A 14,974-nucleotide genomic window follows, 5' to 3' on the forward strand; every position below is an offset into this window, starting at 1 on the left:
AAAATGGCGGCGTGGACCTGATCACGAGCGGCAATCAGATCTGCGCCCACCTGCTCCCACTCTGCACCCACTCCGCACACCCCTGCCAGCCAGAAAATTGAGCCTTAAGAATCGTATGGGTCAGAAAATGCAGGTGGGAGTTGCTTACATACCTCCAAAGAGTAGTTATACCATTGGACAGAGCATTAAACACGAAATTATTGAAGCATGTAACAAAGGCAATGGAATAGTTGTGGGGACTTTGATCTTCATATGGATTGTACCAATCAAATTGAAAAAGGTATTCTGGAAGGTGAATTTGTCAAATGCTTCCATGACAGCTTTGTGGAGCAATATGTTGTGGAACCAACTAGGGATAAAGCTATTTTAGATCTAGAACAAAGAACAAAGAAAAGTACAGCACAGGAACAGGCCCTTCGGCCCTCCAAGCCTGCTCCGATCATATTGCCCGTCAACTAAAACATTTTGCACTTCCAGGGTCTGTATCCCTCTATTCCCATCCTATTCATGTATTTGTCAAGCTGCCTCTTAAACACCACTATCATACCTGCTTCCACCACCTCCTCGGGCAGTGAATTCCAGACACTCACAACGCTCTGCGTAAAAAACTTGCCCCACACATCTCCTCTATAGTTTTCTCCTCTCACCTTAAATCTATGTCCCCTAGTAATTGACTCTTCACCCTGGGAAAAAGGTTCTGACTAGCTGCTCTGTACATGCAACTCATAATTTTGTAAACTTCTATCAAGTCGCCCCTCAATCTCTGTCGCTCTAGAGAGAACAATCTGAGTGTCTCCAACCTCTCCTCATAGCTAATAACCTCCAGACCAGGCAGCATGCTGGTAAACCTCCTCTGCATCCTCTCCAACGCCTCCATATCCTTCTGGTAATGTGGCGACCAGAATTGCACGCAATATTCCAAGTGTGGCCTAACCAAGGTTCTATACAGCTGCAGCATGACTTCCCAGCTTTTATACTCAATACCCCTGCCAATGAAGGTAAGCATGTCAAATGCCTTCCTGACTACCTTTTCCACCTGCGTTACCACTTTCAGTGACCTGTGGACCTGTACACCCAGATCCCTCTGCTCGTCGATGCACTTAAGGGTTCTGCCATTTACTGTATAATTCCTGCCTGTATTAGACCTTCCAAAATGCATTAGCTCGCATTTATCTGATTAAATTCCATCTGTCATTTCTCCGCCCAGGTCTCCAACCGATCTATGTCCCGTTGTATCCTTTGACAATCCTTTTCACTATCTGCAACTCCTCCAACCTTAGTGTCATCTGCAAACTTACTAATTAGCCCAGTTACATTTTCCTCCAAATCATTTATGTATACTACAAACAGCAAAGGTCCCAGCACTGATCCCTGCGGAACTGCACTAGTCACAGCTCTCCATTCAGAAAATCACCCTTCCACTGCTACCCTCTGTCTTCTATGACCAAGTCAATTCTGTATCCATCTTGCCAGCTCACCTCTGATCCTGTGCGACTTTACCTTCTGTACCAGTCTACCATGAGGGACCTTGTCAAAGGCCTTACTGAAATCCATGTATATAACATCCACTGCCCCTCCATCGTCGATCATCTTTGTCACTTCCTCGAAAAACTCGATCAAGTTAGTGAGACACGACCTCCCCTTCACAAAACCATGCTGCCTCTCACTAATACGCCCATTTGCTTCCAAATGGTAGTAAATCCTGCCACGAAGAATCTTCTCCAATAATTTCCCTACCACTGACATAAGGCTCACTAGCCTGTAATTTCTTGGATTATCCCTGCTACCCTTCTTAAACAACGGAACAACATTGGCCATTCTCCAGTCCTCTGGGACCTCATCCGTAGCCAGTGAGGATACAAAGATTTCTGTCAAGGTGCCCGCAATCTCCTCCCTTGCCTCCCTCAGTACTCTGGGGTAGATCCCATCAGGCCCTGGGGACTTATCCACCTTAATATTCTTCAAGACGCCTAACACCTTTTTTGATCTCAACATGATCCAGGCTATCTACACACTCTTCCCTAGACAAATCGACCGCTAAGTCCTTCACTTTGGTGAATACTGATGAGAAGTATTCATTTAGTATCTCTCCCATTTCTTCTGGCTCCACACACAGATTGCCACCTCTGTCCCTGAGTGGGCCTACCCTTTCCCTGGCTACCCTCTTGCTTTTTACATATGTATAAAAGGCCTTGGGATTTTCCTTAATCCTGGTTGCCAGTGACTTTTCATGACCCCTTTTAGCCCTCCTGACTCCTTGCTTAAATTTCTTCCTACTTTCTTTATATTCTCCACAGGCTTCATCTGTTCCCAGCCTCCTAGCCCTTACGAATGCGTCCCTTTTCTTTTTGACTAATCTCACAATATTCTTCGTTATCCAAGGTTCCTGAAACATGCCATGCTTATCCTTCATCCTAGCAGGAACATGCCGGTCCTGAATTCTTATCAACTGACGTTTGAAAGCCCCCCCACATGTCAGTTGTTGATTTGCCCTCAAACATCCGTCTCCAGTCTAGATTCCTCAGTTCCTGCCTAATATTGTTATAATTAGCTTTCCCCCAATTAAGCACCTTAACCCGAGGACTCCTGTTATCCTTATCCACCAGTACCTTGAAACTTACTGAATTATGGTCACTTTTCCCGAAATGCTCCCCTACTGAAACTTCGACCACCTGGCCGGGTTCATTCCCTAATACCAGGTACAGTATTGCCCCTTCCCTAGTTGGACTATCTACATATTGTCTCAGGAAGCCCTCCTGGATGCACCTTACAAATTCTGCACCATCCAAACCCCTAGCACTAAGTGATTCCCAGTCAATATAGGGAAAGTTAAAATCACCCACCACAACAACCCTATTGCTTTTACATCTTTCCAAAATCTGCCTACATAATTATTCCTCAGTCTCCCTTCGGCAATTGGGAGGCCTATAGTATACCCACAACATTGTGACTGCACCCTTCCTATTCCGGAGCTCTACCCATATTGCCTCGCTGCAAGAGCCCATTGAGGTGTCCTCCTGTTGTACAGCTGTGATATTCCCCTTAACCAGCAGTGCAACTCCCCCACCTCTTCTATACCCCTCTCTATCCTGCCTGAAACATCTAAATCCTGAAACGTTTATCTGCCAATCCTGTCCATCCTTCAACCAAGTCTCTGTAATAGCAATAACATCATAATCCCAAGTACTAATCCAAGCTCTAAGCTCATCTGCCTTGCCTGTTATACTTCTTGCATTGAAACAAATGCAATTCAGACCCCCACTCCCACTGTGTTCAGTAATTTCTCCCTGCCTGCCCTTCCTCTTAGTCCTATTGGCCATATTCACTGGTTCCCAGTCATTTATTTCACCTGCTGACCTATTGCTCTGGTTTCCACCCCCCTGCCATACTAGTTTAAACCCTCCCGAGTGACACTAGCAAACCTCGCAGCCAGGATATTGGTGTCCCTCCAGTTTAGATGCAACCCGTCCTTCTTGTACAGGTCCCACCTGCCCTGGAAGAGATCCCACTGATCCAGATATCGGAAACCCTCCCTCCTACACCATCTGTTCAGCCACGTGTTCAGCTGCACTATCTTCCTATTTCTAGCCTCACTGGCACGTGGCACAGGGAGTAATCCTGAGATTACAACCCTAGAGGTCCTGTTTTTTAACTTTCTGCCTAACTCCCTGAACTCCCACTGCAGGACCTCGTCACTCTTCCTGCCTATGTTGTATCTAGTATTGTGTAATGAGGCAAGGTTACTTAGTAAAGTAATTGTAAAAGATCCGCTGGAAGGTAGCGAGCATAATACAACTGAATTCTACATAAAGTTTGAAACCAATCACAAACAAGAATCTTAAACTTAAACAAAGCCAATTACAGAGGAGAGAGTTGTTAAGATTGATTGGGTAAACAGATTTTTTAAAAATGGCATAACTAAAAAGTGGAAAATATTTAAAGAAACAATTCAAACACTTCAACAAAATTACATTCCATTGAAAAGCAAAAACTCAGGAAGAAAGATCCATCTGTGACTTACTGAAAAGATTAAGGATAATTTTAGATTAAAAGAAGAGACTATTAATGTTGCAAAGAATAGTAGTAAGTCTGAGGTTTGGGAGTGTTTTGGAACAGGAAAGGGCACCAAAAAGTTGACAAAAAGGGAAAAAAACTAGAACGTGAGAGTAAATTAGCCAGGCATATAAAAACAGAATGTAAGAACTTTTGCAAGTATATAAAACTGAAGAGAGTAGCTAATGTAAACATAAGCCCCCCTTAGAAGCAGAGACAAGAGAAATTATCATGGGGATTGAGGAAATGGCAGAGAAAATGAACCAATATTATGTGTCTGATTTCACAGTAGAAGCCACAACTTACATACCAAAAGTAGAAGGTAATGAGGAAATTAAGGTAACTAATGTCAGTGGGGAAAAGTACTGGAGAAACTAAAACCTGACAAATCACCAAGACCTGATGGCCTACATCCTAGGATTCTGAAAGAGGTCACTGCAGAGTTAGTGGATACTCTGGCTATGGTTTCTCAAAATTCTCTATATTTCTGGAATGAACCCAACAGATTGGAAGTTAACAAATGTAATACCTCTATTCAAGAAAAGAGGGAGAGAAAAAACAGGAAACTACAAGCCAGTTAGCCTGACATAAATGCTGGAATCCATTTTGGAGGAAGTCTTAACTATGCAATAGATTGGTTGGTCCCAGGCATCTCTACCAGGTTAATTGGCCAGCTGCCACGTGATCACATTTAGCCGACCACATTCGCCCCAAACGGCAATGCCATCTACTTCCAGGTCCGCTGTCGGACCCGCACTTTTGGCATTAAATCCTGCTCCTAGGGGAACATTTTCCCCCCGTGGGGGGGGGGCGTAGGGAAGTGCAGGAGCAGGCGCCGGTGACTGGCCTTCCAATCGGCGGGGACCCTTGGTTGGGGTGGCGCTGTCATTTTACGTGGGCAGGCCAATTAAGGCCCGCCCAGCATGATGTGCACCAGGAAGCGCTATGCGCTCCCTTAACAGGCTGGGGGAGATTCCCTCAGTTGGGAGCGCGCTTTTTCATGCACGCGCACAAAAGACCGCACAGATCTCCCTGAGGCAAAGTGCTGCCTCAGGGAGATCGGCTCCGATTCAGAAGTTGACAGAAAGGTAATAAAACAATTTCCCTGATATGTCCCCTCATGTGACACTGTCACATGAGTTGGGACGTGTTCTCAACTTTTATTTAAACATTTGATAAATATTTAAAAGCCTTCATGAAACCTCGTCTTGCCCATGGATGAGGTTTCATGCTTTTTCCAAGGCCCGCCTGGGCTCCCAGCCTGCCCGCCAACAGTAAGGTTGGACGGGCAGGTCCATCAATCAAGTTAATTAGTTTTTTAATGGCCTTAATAGGCCATTGACAGCTTGGCAGGCACGCAGCTAAATCGGCTGCATGCCCGCCAAGCTGAAAATCTAAATGATGCAGGGTGACGTCGGGACGCACACCCGACATATCCCTGTGTCATTTTATGCGTCAGCGAGCGAGCCCCGCCCCCGCTTGCTGACCAGAAAAACCTGCTCCTAGTGTGGAACTGAAAATACATTATTTCAGTCTGGGTAGGTGGGTCAGCTTCCATTCCCTGTAAGAAATTAGTGAAGTATTGGGCTTTAATGGTAATCCAGCAGCTTTCATGAACATTTATTTTTTCGGGTTGCAGCCTGCCAATATACTGAATAAAATTTCACTGCTTTCTAGGGTGGGATTTGAACTCAATATCTCTGCATTGCTAGTAGAGGATTACAAGTAATATAACTACTACTATATTTGAATAATGTGACGGCAAAGAATGGTAAGAAACTGTAGATCTTTTCTGGCTGGGTGAGTTGAGATAACTTCTGTGATCCATATTTATTTCATGAAGTCAACCTATTTTGTTTTCACACATCCTCAAGTTGCTGCATCTGCAGTGGTATGTGGTGCAGTGCTGGTCAAGGGAGAAAATAATTTCAAGATTTGGGATAAAAAACAGAATATTTAATTGTTTAAGGGCAATGTAGATTTCTTAGGAAATCATTGAGCAGGAACTGATGTATAGCACGTAACAAATTCTGTTCATTTTTTTGTATTGACAGTTGGAAACACAGAAATTAGAAATGGAAAGTGTATTAACTGCTACAAAGTTGAAGGTAAGTGGGCCACTACTAGCAAGTCTGATTTTCTGAACAGTCAGGTATGCTTTGTCATGAACGGAGCAAGTGTGTTTAAAATCTGGATTAGCCAGCAGAAAGCACGCTAGACACCATTGTTTAAGATGAGTAAACTTTTATCTGGAAAATGGTGGTTCATTAACAAATCTTGCACTGAAGAATTTAAAAAGAACCCATAGCAGATAAAACCCATTCTGATGTAAAACAAATGGTCACTATGCAAGATTCAGTGCTTTATTTCTTGTACAATTACTGGCAATATTTAGCCAAAGGAGTTGGAGCTCACCAGGGTTCTTACTGCTGCACCATTAGTAACCTCTTTTGTCTGTCATGCTATGTAAATGAGGTGCATTAAATACTTATTCCACATAACTGTCTCTTACTCTTTGATAGTCATTTAATTTTTAGAAGTTTAGACAAACTACTTAAGACTGACAAGAAAAATGGGATCAGGTGATAAGGAACCTTTCCCACACTATTTGAACAGTCTCCTAGTAAATCAACCATGGAGCAATGTTGAGTTGGGCCATCTTGTATTCTTAGCAAAAGCAGATAGTACAATGGGGGAGACTAACAATTAACAAATGGGAAAGCAAGGGATAGAGAAAAGTTTGTTATAAAGTTAATAGATGTAATCTATCCACACCCAATTTATTTTTTAATCAGAACTGTTGTAGTTCCATATAATTTTCTAATTTTGTTACTATACTTATTATAGTAGCAGCTGTGAAGTGGTAGAATCTATAACTGTAGAGATTAAGCAAGCATGTAGCAAAGCTAGGGTGGTTTCAATGAGATATTTTAATTTTCATATAGATTGCGATAAGCACTCTAGCTCACGGTCAGATTGGTATTAGATTTCTTGACTGTGTTCAGGATAGTTTTCTGCAACAATATTTCATAGAATCAACATTGGGGATAGATATGGTCAACAATGGCCATGTTAGATTTAGTAATGAGTAATGAGCCAGATTTAGTTAACAACTTAACAATTCATGACCATTTATTTAATATGACCATAATATGATGAATTTCAAAGTAGTGCTTGCAAGAGAGAAAGTGCTGGATTTTCATCTTTGAAGTCAAAATCAAGAGTCAGTCGATTTCTAGACGTTGCAATCCTTGCAGTGCTCACCCATGTATCTACATGACATTGAGTGGGGGATGGCTGGAGTCAGGGCCACTGCCTCCTGCGCCAGCATGGAGGCGCAGTAGATGATGAGAACAATTTTGGGCATGGGGGGAGGTGCATCCTGTCTTGGGACCTATAAAAGGCCCACCTCTGCTGCCATCTAGACGTTGCAAGAATTTGAGGCAGTTGTTTGGGGAACTTATCAATAACGCACTAACATTTGGATGACCTTTGAGCTGTCAGTATTTAACTGTCATTGATAATATCATTGCTAGCTAATAATAGGTTGCCGCTCTAAAAGTTGGCCCAATATGAAGAAACTCTCAGTAAACTCCCAACCCCTTGCTGTCATGATCTGCTGGCTGAGAATACCCAGCTCTGAGGAATCTGTTAGACCAGCCTTTCTCTGTATTGCCCTGCAAGTGGTTGAATTTTCCCAAGTGAACATGCAGCAGATCACAGTACAGCTCTGCAAGTGGGCATAGCAGCCCAGCTCAGGGGCTGCTCCCTTCACTCTGACCTCACACAACCCATCTCCCTACAATCCCAACAGATAAGGCTAGAAACTGAGCACTCCTCTGGCTATACCTAGCTTTACTTCATCCCAAGGCACATCTGCCCCTCAAGAAGTTCTGGCCACTTAGAACATTGCTGTACAGTGTCAACGCTTGCCACCCTGGCACTTGAGCGGCAATGGTGAGGCCACCAAGCTTGTACATGGCAAACCCATCGCTAATATATCAGACCACAAAACACCATCCCCTTGTTATCATGTCATCCTACCATGCTAATGATGTATCATACACATGGACAATACTCATACTGACCCATGTACTTCATCTATCCCAATGAAAGGATGGCTGGAGCAGGAAAAAGCAAGGAGTGCTGGGACACCCCAGCTCCTTGCTTCAACAAACGTATCCTTGACATCCTGGTCCAGGTGGTCAGCAGCAGGGGGGCATGCCCTTCTTGGCAGGCTGCAAGATATATCCCATCATCACCAAGACGGTGCAGTTGCATATCATGCAGTTGGTCAGCACCTTGGTTGAGCACCGACGAAATTGGGTGCAGTACCACAAGTGGCACAGTGACCTGCTACACTTCGGAAAGGTGCATGAGTCTTCCACCTACCCTGTGTCCACCATTGGATTGCAGCATACAACATGCAAAGCAACTGGGGGACACAGGGCGCATACTGCTCCTCAGCTTCGGCAGAGTGTGTGCCCAAGTCACTGAGGCAGCAGCCAGTGCTAATGAGTAAGACTGCCAAAAAAGAGATGCTGTTTCAAACAGATGGAGGAGATTCACTTCTTCATGCAGCACAGGACCGTCTCTCCACCTTTTCCTATTGTACTTGGGTGAGCAACTGACGGGGATATCCTATAGAGGTCAGCAGCATAGCCCTGAAAGGAACCCAAGGTGAAGAATTTGATGGTCATAGTGATCTTCAATCCTACCATCAGGGTCTGTTGACGGATGGTTCTCAAGGTCAGCTCATCATTTAGGAGGGCACAGAGGTCGCCCTGCACAGCCGAAGTCTCCTTCTCCATTGGCACTCTGCCATCTCCAGCTAGGTAAGTCTTTTGGGGTACATATGTTGATCACGGTATTCACTGCTCCTTCTCCTCCTCAGTGGCTGCTGAAGTTGTGCCTCTTTCAGCCTGGGGACCCTTTCTCGAGGCACATAGGGCTGCTGCTGAAGCTGCTGTGCCTGAATGACCTGCAGATTTGAGGGAGATGCGTCCATGTTCAGTGGCAGACTTCTTGTGGTATAGATTGCTCAAGCCTGGGTAAATGGACTGATGCCCCGTTGGTGGCAGATTTTTTTCCCAGGCTCTTTTTGTTCAGGCACCATGCCCCTGCCGCCTGCCTATTGTCCCTGGTGTCAATTCAGAACCTTCCTGACTTTCTGGTCAAGGTACTGCAAAAGTTTCCTTTTGTTTTAGATTTCCAGCATCCATAGTATTTTGCTTTTTTTTCCCTTATAGTTGTTTGGTAGTAATTGAGTATTGTTAAAAAGAGAGACATTTTTGTCAAAGCTTTTCAATTTGCACTCATCAGGACAATTTGCAAGAATACCAAATGTAAAGGGAACAACAGTTCAAACTGTATGAGAAGAGAATGCTGACTGTATTATTGCGAATTGTCCTGATGAGTGCAAGGCGTAAAGCTTTGACTTTTTTTTTCAGCAATACTGAAGTTTCCTTACTTGCAAAGTTTTCAAATTTTTACCACACTTCTGAGGAGCTTCCCGCTGTGTTCCTGAGCTGACGTGGTTTACACAGACTTCCAAAGCCCATGCAACTCCTTCAAAATATCAAAATGACTACTTCAGCAATCTTCACTATGATGCGCCTAACGTCCATTGCTATGCATGTCAGATTGCAACTGTCCCCTCTCTCCACACCAGCACTGGAAATGGGGGCAGGAATTCGGGATTCAGGTCCCAACTGTCTCTTTTTTTTGCCCACTGACTTGGGTCAGCCCCATGTCGTGAAGGGAAAATTCAGCCCAAAGACTCTAGATTTGGGTCGGGCAAAACATTGGAAGATCCGTGGAGAGTGTTAAAAAAGAATTTGTTGCGATACAGAACCCCTGAGGAGCAAGAGCTCAACTTGCCAAAAAGCAACCAAGGATGATGTAAGAAGTAAAGAATAACATAAAATTTAAAAAAAACATACAAAAATGTGAAAACAAGTACAGATCCTGGCAACTTGGGGGATACAAGGAACAATAGGAGCTTATAAAACAGATAGTAAAAGCTACAAAAAGGGAATACGAAAAGAAACATCTGAGGGATATCAAAACTGACACTTTTTTTTTACAATTACTCTAAGAAAAAGTGAGTGGTCAGGAGCAATGTTGGTACAAGAAAGCCAGAATTAGGAGTAGGAGTAGGCCATTAGGCCGCTTGAGCCTGCTCCGCCATTTGATAAGATCACGGATAATCTGATTGAGGCCTCAACTCTACTTTCCTGAAAACTGATAACTGATAACCTTGAAAAATTATAACTGATACTGTCATTGAAAATAAGGAAATTATTAAATAATTACTTTGTATAAATATGTATTGTATTCAAAGAGGATAACATGCCAGATATCCCAAGGAAACTAATATACTGACCGGCATAAGCAGCATAATAGTATTGAAGAAAAAAAATGGCACTTAGGAGTGACGATGAGAATGAATGTTAGTTTTAAAAATATTTTTGGGGAATATTGTGTTATTCAGTGAAGAAGGCTGTGTGCCTGTGTATGTGTGTAAATGATTCGATTAAGTTACTAGAGACAGGTTGCCTGGGAGGTTTAAAACAAGAAATGATAGAAAAGTCTTGGCTGCAAAAAGTTGTCTTGTTCTGAAGTCTTGGATTTCTGCTGCAGAGAGGAAGAGAGTTTAAGAGGTTGTGTGGTATGCCTTTAGTAAAGTTACAGCAGTTTGCCTTGGGTAATATTACTGGATTTTTAGAGTTAAACATCTATAAGGAAGTGTTGACTTGAAGGTGTTTACTTGTGGATCTGACCCACTAGGGAGTCTTTTAGGGAATGTTTTATAAGACTATTTTTAACTGTGTAAGTATAATTCTGTGTGCTTAAGTTTTCTTTTCTTCTTGTTAATAAAACTTTTACTTTTAATTTTTAAAATCCCAGAAGTGTTACTGGACTTTTTGCTGCTGAGATCTGTACATTTTCTTCTCATTTTCAGAATACAAAAAATAGGGAATGGTTCATAAACCAATTTTCCCTCTGGAATTTGGTTTGCTTAGCAATTAACATCTGCTGTGATCATAACAGTGACAAATACTCGGGACTGGACAGTTTCCATCCTAGGGTTTTAAAGGAAGCAGGTGAGCACATTGCTGATGTCCTAACAATAATCTCCCAAAGTTCCCTTAGTTCAGAATGCTCCCTTTAGATTGGAAAATTGTGCATGTCACTCAGCTATTTAAGAAAGGTTAGAGAGGGAAATCAGGGAATTATAAGGCAGTTAGCCTAACATCTATTGTTGGGAATGTACTATAGTCTGTAATTAAGGATTGAGTGACTGAACACTTGGAAAATTTTCAGCCGATCAGAGATCCAGCATAGATTTGCAAAGGGTAGGAAATGCCTGAAGAACATGATTGAAGCTTTTGAAGAGGTGATGAAAATAGTTAACAGGGGAATGTCTATTGGTGTTATTTAGATAGATCTCTGGAAGACATTTGATATGGGATTATTAGATAAAGTTGAAGCTCATGTAATTGGAAACAAATTATTGACTTGATTAGGAAATCGGTTGAGCAACAGGAGACAAAAATTAGGGATAATGTGCAGGCACTCAAATCGGCTGGATGTGACTAGTGGCCTGTGTTGGGGCCTCAACTATTCACTATGTTTATTAATGACTCAGATGAAGGGATTAAAAAGCCATTTGTCGAAATTTGGCAATGGCACTAAAGTAAGAGAGTATTGTTAGCAGTGTAGATGGAAACATAAAATTATAAAGAGATATTGATAGATAAATGGGAAATCTATGGCACATGGAATTCACTGTATGTGAAGTTATCTACTTTGGACCTTTAAAGGATAAAGCAGCATACTTTCTAAATGGTGAAAAACTAGAAGCAGTGGAGATCAAACGAGACTTAAGAATCCATGTACATAGATCATTAAAATAATCAGAAAAGCTAATGGAATGCTGGCCTTAATATCTCGAGGAGTAGAATATAAGCACGTCAAAATTATGCGACGTCTGTAAAAATTCTGTGGCCAGACCACACCTGAGCAATTCTGGGCACCAAAACTTGGAAAGGATTTTTGGCCTTGGAGGCAGTGCAGCAAACATTCACCAGAATGATTCCTGGACTCCAAGGGTTAAATTAAGAGGAGAGATTTCACAAACTAGGGCTGTATTCCCTGGAATTTAAAGAAGGTAAGGGATGATTTGATTTTCAAGATTTTGAGGGAACCAGATAGGATAAATATAAACTATTTCTGTTAGTTGGGGAGTCGAAGGCCATAAGGTTTGGTCTAAAAATTAGACCCAAAACTTTAATTTAGGAAACACTTCTGCTGCCAAAGGATGGTAGAAGTTTGAAATTTTTGCAACTGGCAGTTGATCAATTGTTAATTTTAAATCTGAGATTGTTGATCTTTGTTAACCAAAAGTGTTAAGGGATATGAGTCAAAGGGGTATATGGAGTTAGGTCACAGATCAGCCATGGTCTCATTGAATGGCGGAGTTGGCTCGAAATGCTAAATGGCCTACCCCTCTTCCTATTATAATAAATCTACAAAAAAATTGTACATTTGTTTCATGGCAAACAATGTGTTTATTTTAAAAGTTCCAAACACATTCGATGCAACGGGGTTCTTTTTGCATTCATGGTATGTGCTTCACTGGCTGGGCCAATATTTATTGGCCATCCCTTGTTATCCTTGAGAAGGTGGTGGTGAGCTGCTTTCTTAAACCACTGCAGTCCATGTGGTGTAGGTATACCCACAGTGCTGTTAGGAATGGGGTTCCAGGATTTTCACCCAACAACAGTGAAGGAACAGAAATATCTTTCCAAGTCAGGATTGTGAGTGACTTGGAGGAGAACTTACAGATGGTGGTCTTCCCACCTATGTGCTGCCTTTGTCCTTCTAGATGATAGTGGTCGTGAGTTTGTAAGGTGCTGTTGAAGGAGCCTTGGTGAATTTCTGCAGTGCATCTTGTAGATGGTACACACTGCTGCTACTATGCGTCGGTGGTGGAGGGAGCGAACGTTTGTGGATGTGGTGCCAATCAAGCGGGCTGTTCTGTCCTGGATGGTGTCAAGCTTCTTGAGTGTTGAGGGGCTGCACTCATCCAGGCAAGTGGGGAGTATTCCATCACACTTCTGACTTGTATCTTGGAGATGATGGACAGGTTTTTGTGAGCGAGGAGGTGAGTTACCCGTCACATAATTCCTAGCCTCTGATCTACACTTGTAGCCACAGTATTTATATGGCTAGTCCAGTTCAGTTTCTGGTCAATAGTAACCCCCAGGAGGTTGATAGTGGGGGATTCAGTGATGGTATTGCCGTTGAACATCAAGGGCCATGGCTGGATTCTCTCTTGTTGGAGATGGTCATTGCCTGACGCAAATGTTACGTGCCACTTGTCAGCCCAAGCCTGGATATGTTCCAGGTCTGCTGCATTTGGACATGGACTGCTTCAGTATCTGAGGAGTTGTGAATAGTGCTGAACATTGTGCAATCATCAACAAACATCCCCACTTCTGAACTTATGATGGAAGGAAGGTCATTGATGAAGCAGCTGAAGATGGTTGGGCTGAGGATACTACCTTGAGGAACTCCTGCAGTGATGTCCTGGAGCTGAAATGACTGACCTGCAACAACCACAACCATCTTTCTTTGTGCTAGGTATGACTCCAACCAGCAGAAAGTTTTCTCCCCGATTCCCGTTGACTCCAGTTTTGCCAGGGCTCCTTAATGCCACACTCAGTCAAATGCTGCCTTGATGTTAAGGGCAGTCACTCTCACCTCACCTGGGCATGTTACTAGGCACATTTCGTGATGACCTCAATGTAAGCTGTGATTATAAATGAATTGTGAGAAATGGAAAGACGTTTGTCTTAAATAAAACCTCACAAGCATTGTGCACAATAACCGTGCATGATAATGACAGTGACCTTATATATCATTGTCATTGCCCCACAAGATACGAAATTTGCACAATCTGGGGTTGTGTAGCTCGCATCACAATACTATAGGAAAAGTCAAAAATCAGATGGGATAAGGTTGTCTGCAAAACTGAAACAGAAAAAGAAACCTGATTTTACATACCAACAGGTGTTATTGAATAAATTACAACATTGCAAATCAAGAAACCTAAGCCACAATTTTGCGCCTGTCAGGCGCATACGATCGGTGGGCTCAGAAGTGGCCGCGATTTCTGCTTGCAGCCGCTATCAGACCTCGAACATGATTTCACGCTGGCTGGCCAACTAAGGGCCGGCCAATATGAAACACAGCCGGACATTGGCGAAGCACTTGCGACAGGGACAGGAGCATGGCAGGTGCTGGGTCCAATGGGGACCCAGTATGGCATTTATAATCAGCAGTCAGCTCCCTGAAGACTGCCAGGAGTTGGTGAGGACCCTCAGGCAGCTGTCCAGGAGAGACTGTAAACATTTGCAGCAATTATGGCCTCAGCATGCGCTGGGCAATACCGGTGGGTACTCTGCCCCCGCTTCTTGGATGAGAGGCAGAGTGCCAGGTGCGATATTCACATGCTGTGGGATGACAAGAGGAGGCCACCACACCAAAGGAGGCCTGGACAAAGTTGGCAGTCCAGGTCAGTGGGTATGACATTTTACATCGCTCTTGGATCCAGTGTCACAAAAGGTTTAATGATATTCTGCACCTGGAAAGGGTGAATATTGAGTTGGCATGGTACTGTGTGGAGATGTCATGCAGGGTGGCCATCGTTTGTGTTGCATAGGAGCGTAATATTCAGAGTGACAAAAGGCATATATACCTGTGCCAGCCAAGGTTGGGAGATGTGGCCACTAGCCTTGGGGGCGTAGAAGGGGGGGATGTGCAAATCTGACGGGTTCCTCAACCTGGTTCTTCTGGGGCTGAACGTGGTGCGAGACTGGTATGGTGTTGAAGGTAGAGGGTGGACTAATGAATG

The 14,974-nt window shown here is 43.3% G+C and overlaps 1 protein-coding gene across 1 annotated transcript in view; it reads left to right on the forward strand.

Moving 5' to 3' along the window:
* The window catches only part of LOC121275999 (uncharacterized protein C10orf67, mitochondrial-like), a 151,498-nt gene extending 145,301 nt beyond the window's left edge, over nucleotides 1–6,197 (forward strand). Inside the window, exon 9 of the mRNA XM_041183943.1 lies at nucleotides 6,108–6,197. Coding sequence (XP_041039877.1) covers nucleotides 6,108–6,197 — 90 coding nt within the window. The remainder of the gene's footprint in view (nucleotides 1–6,107) is intronic.
* The last annotated feature ends 8,777 nt before the right edge of the window (nucleotides 6,198–14,974 follow it).

This window comes from Carcharodon carcharias, chromosome 3, assembly GCF_017639515.1.
Source record: "Carcharodon carcharias isolate sCarCar2 chromosome 3, sCarCar2.pri, whole genome shotgun sequence".
Classification (NCBI taxonomy): Eukaryota; Metazoa; Chordata; class Chondrichthyes; order Lamniformes; family Lamnidae; genus Carcharodon; species Carcharodon carcharias.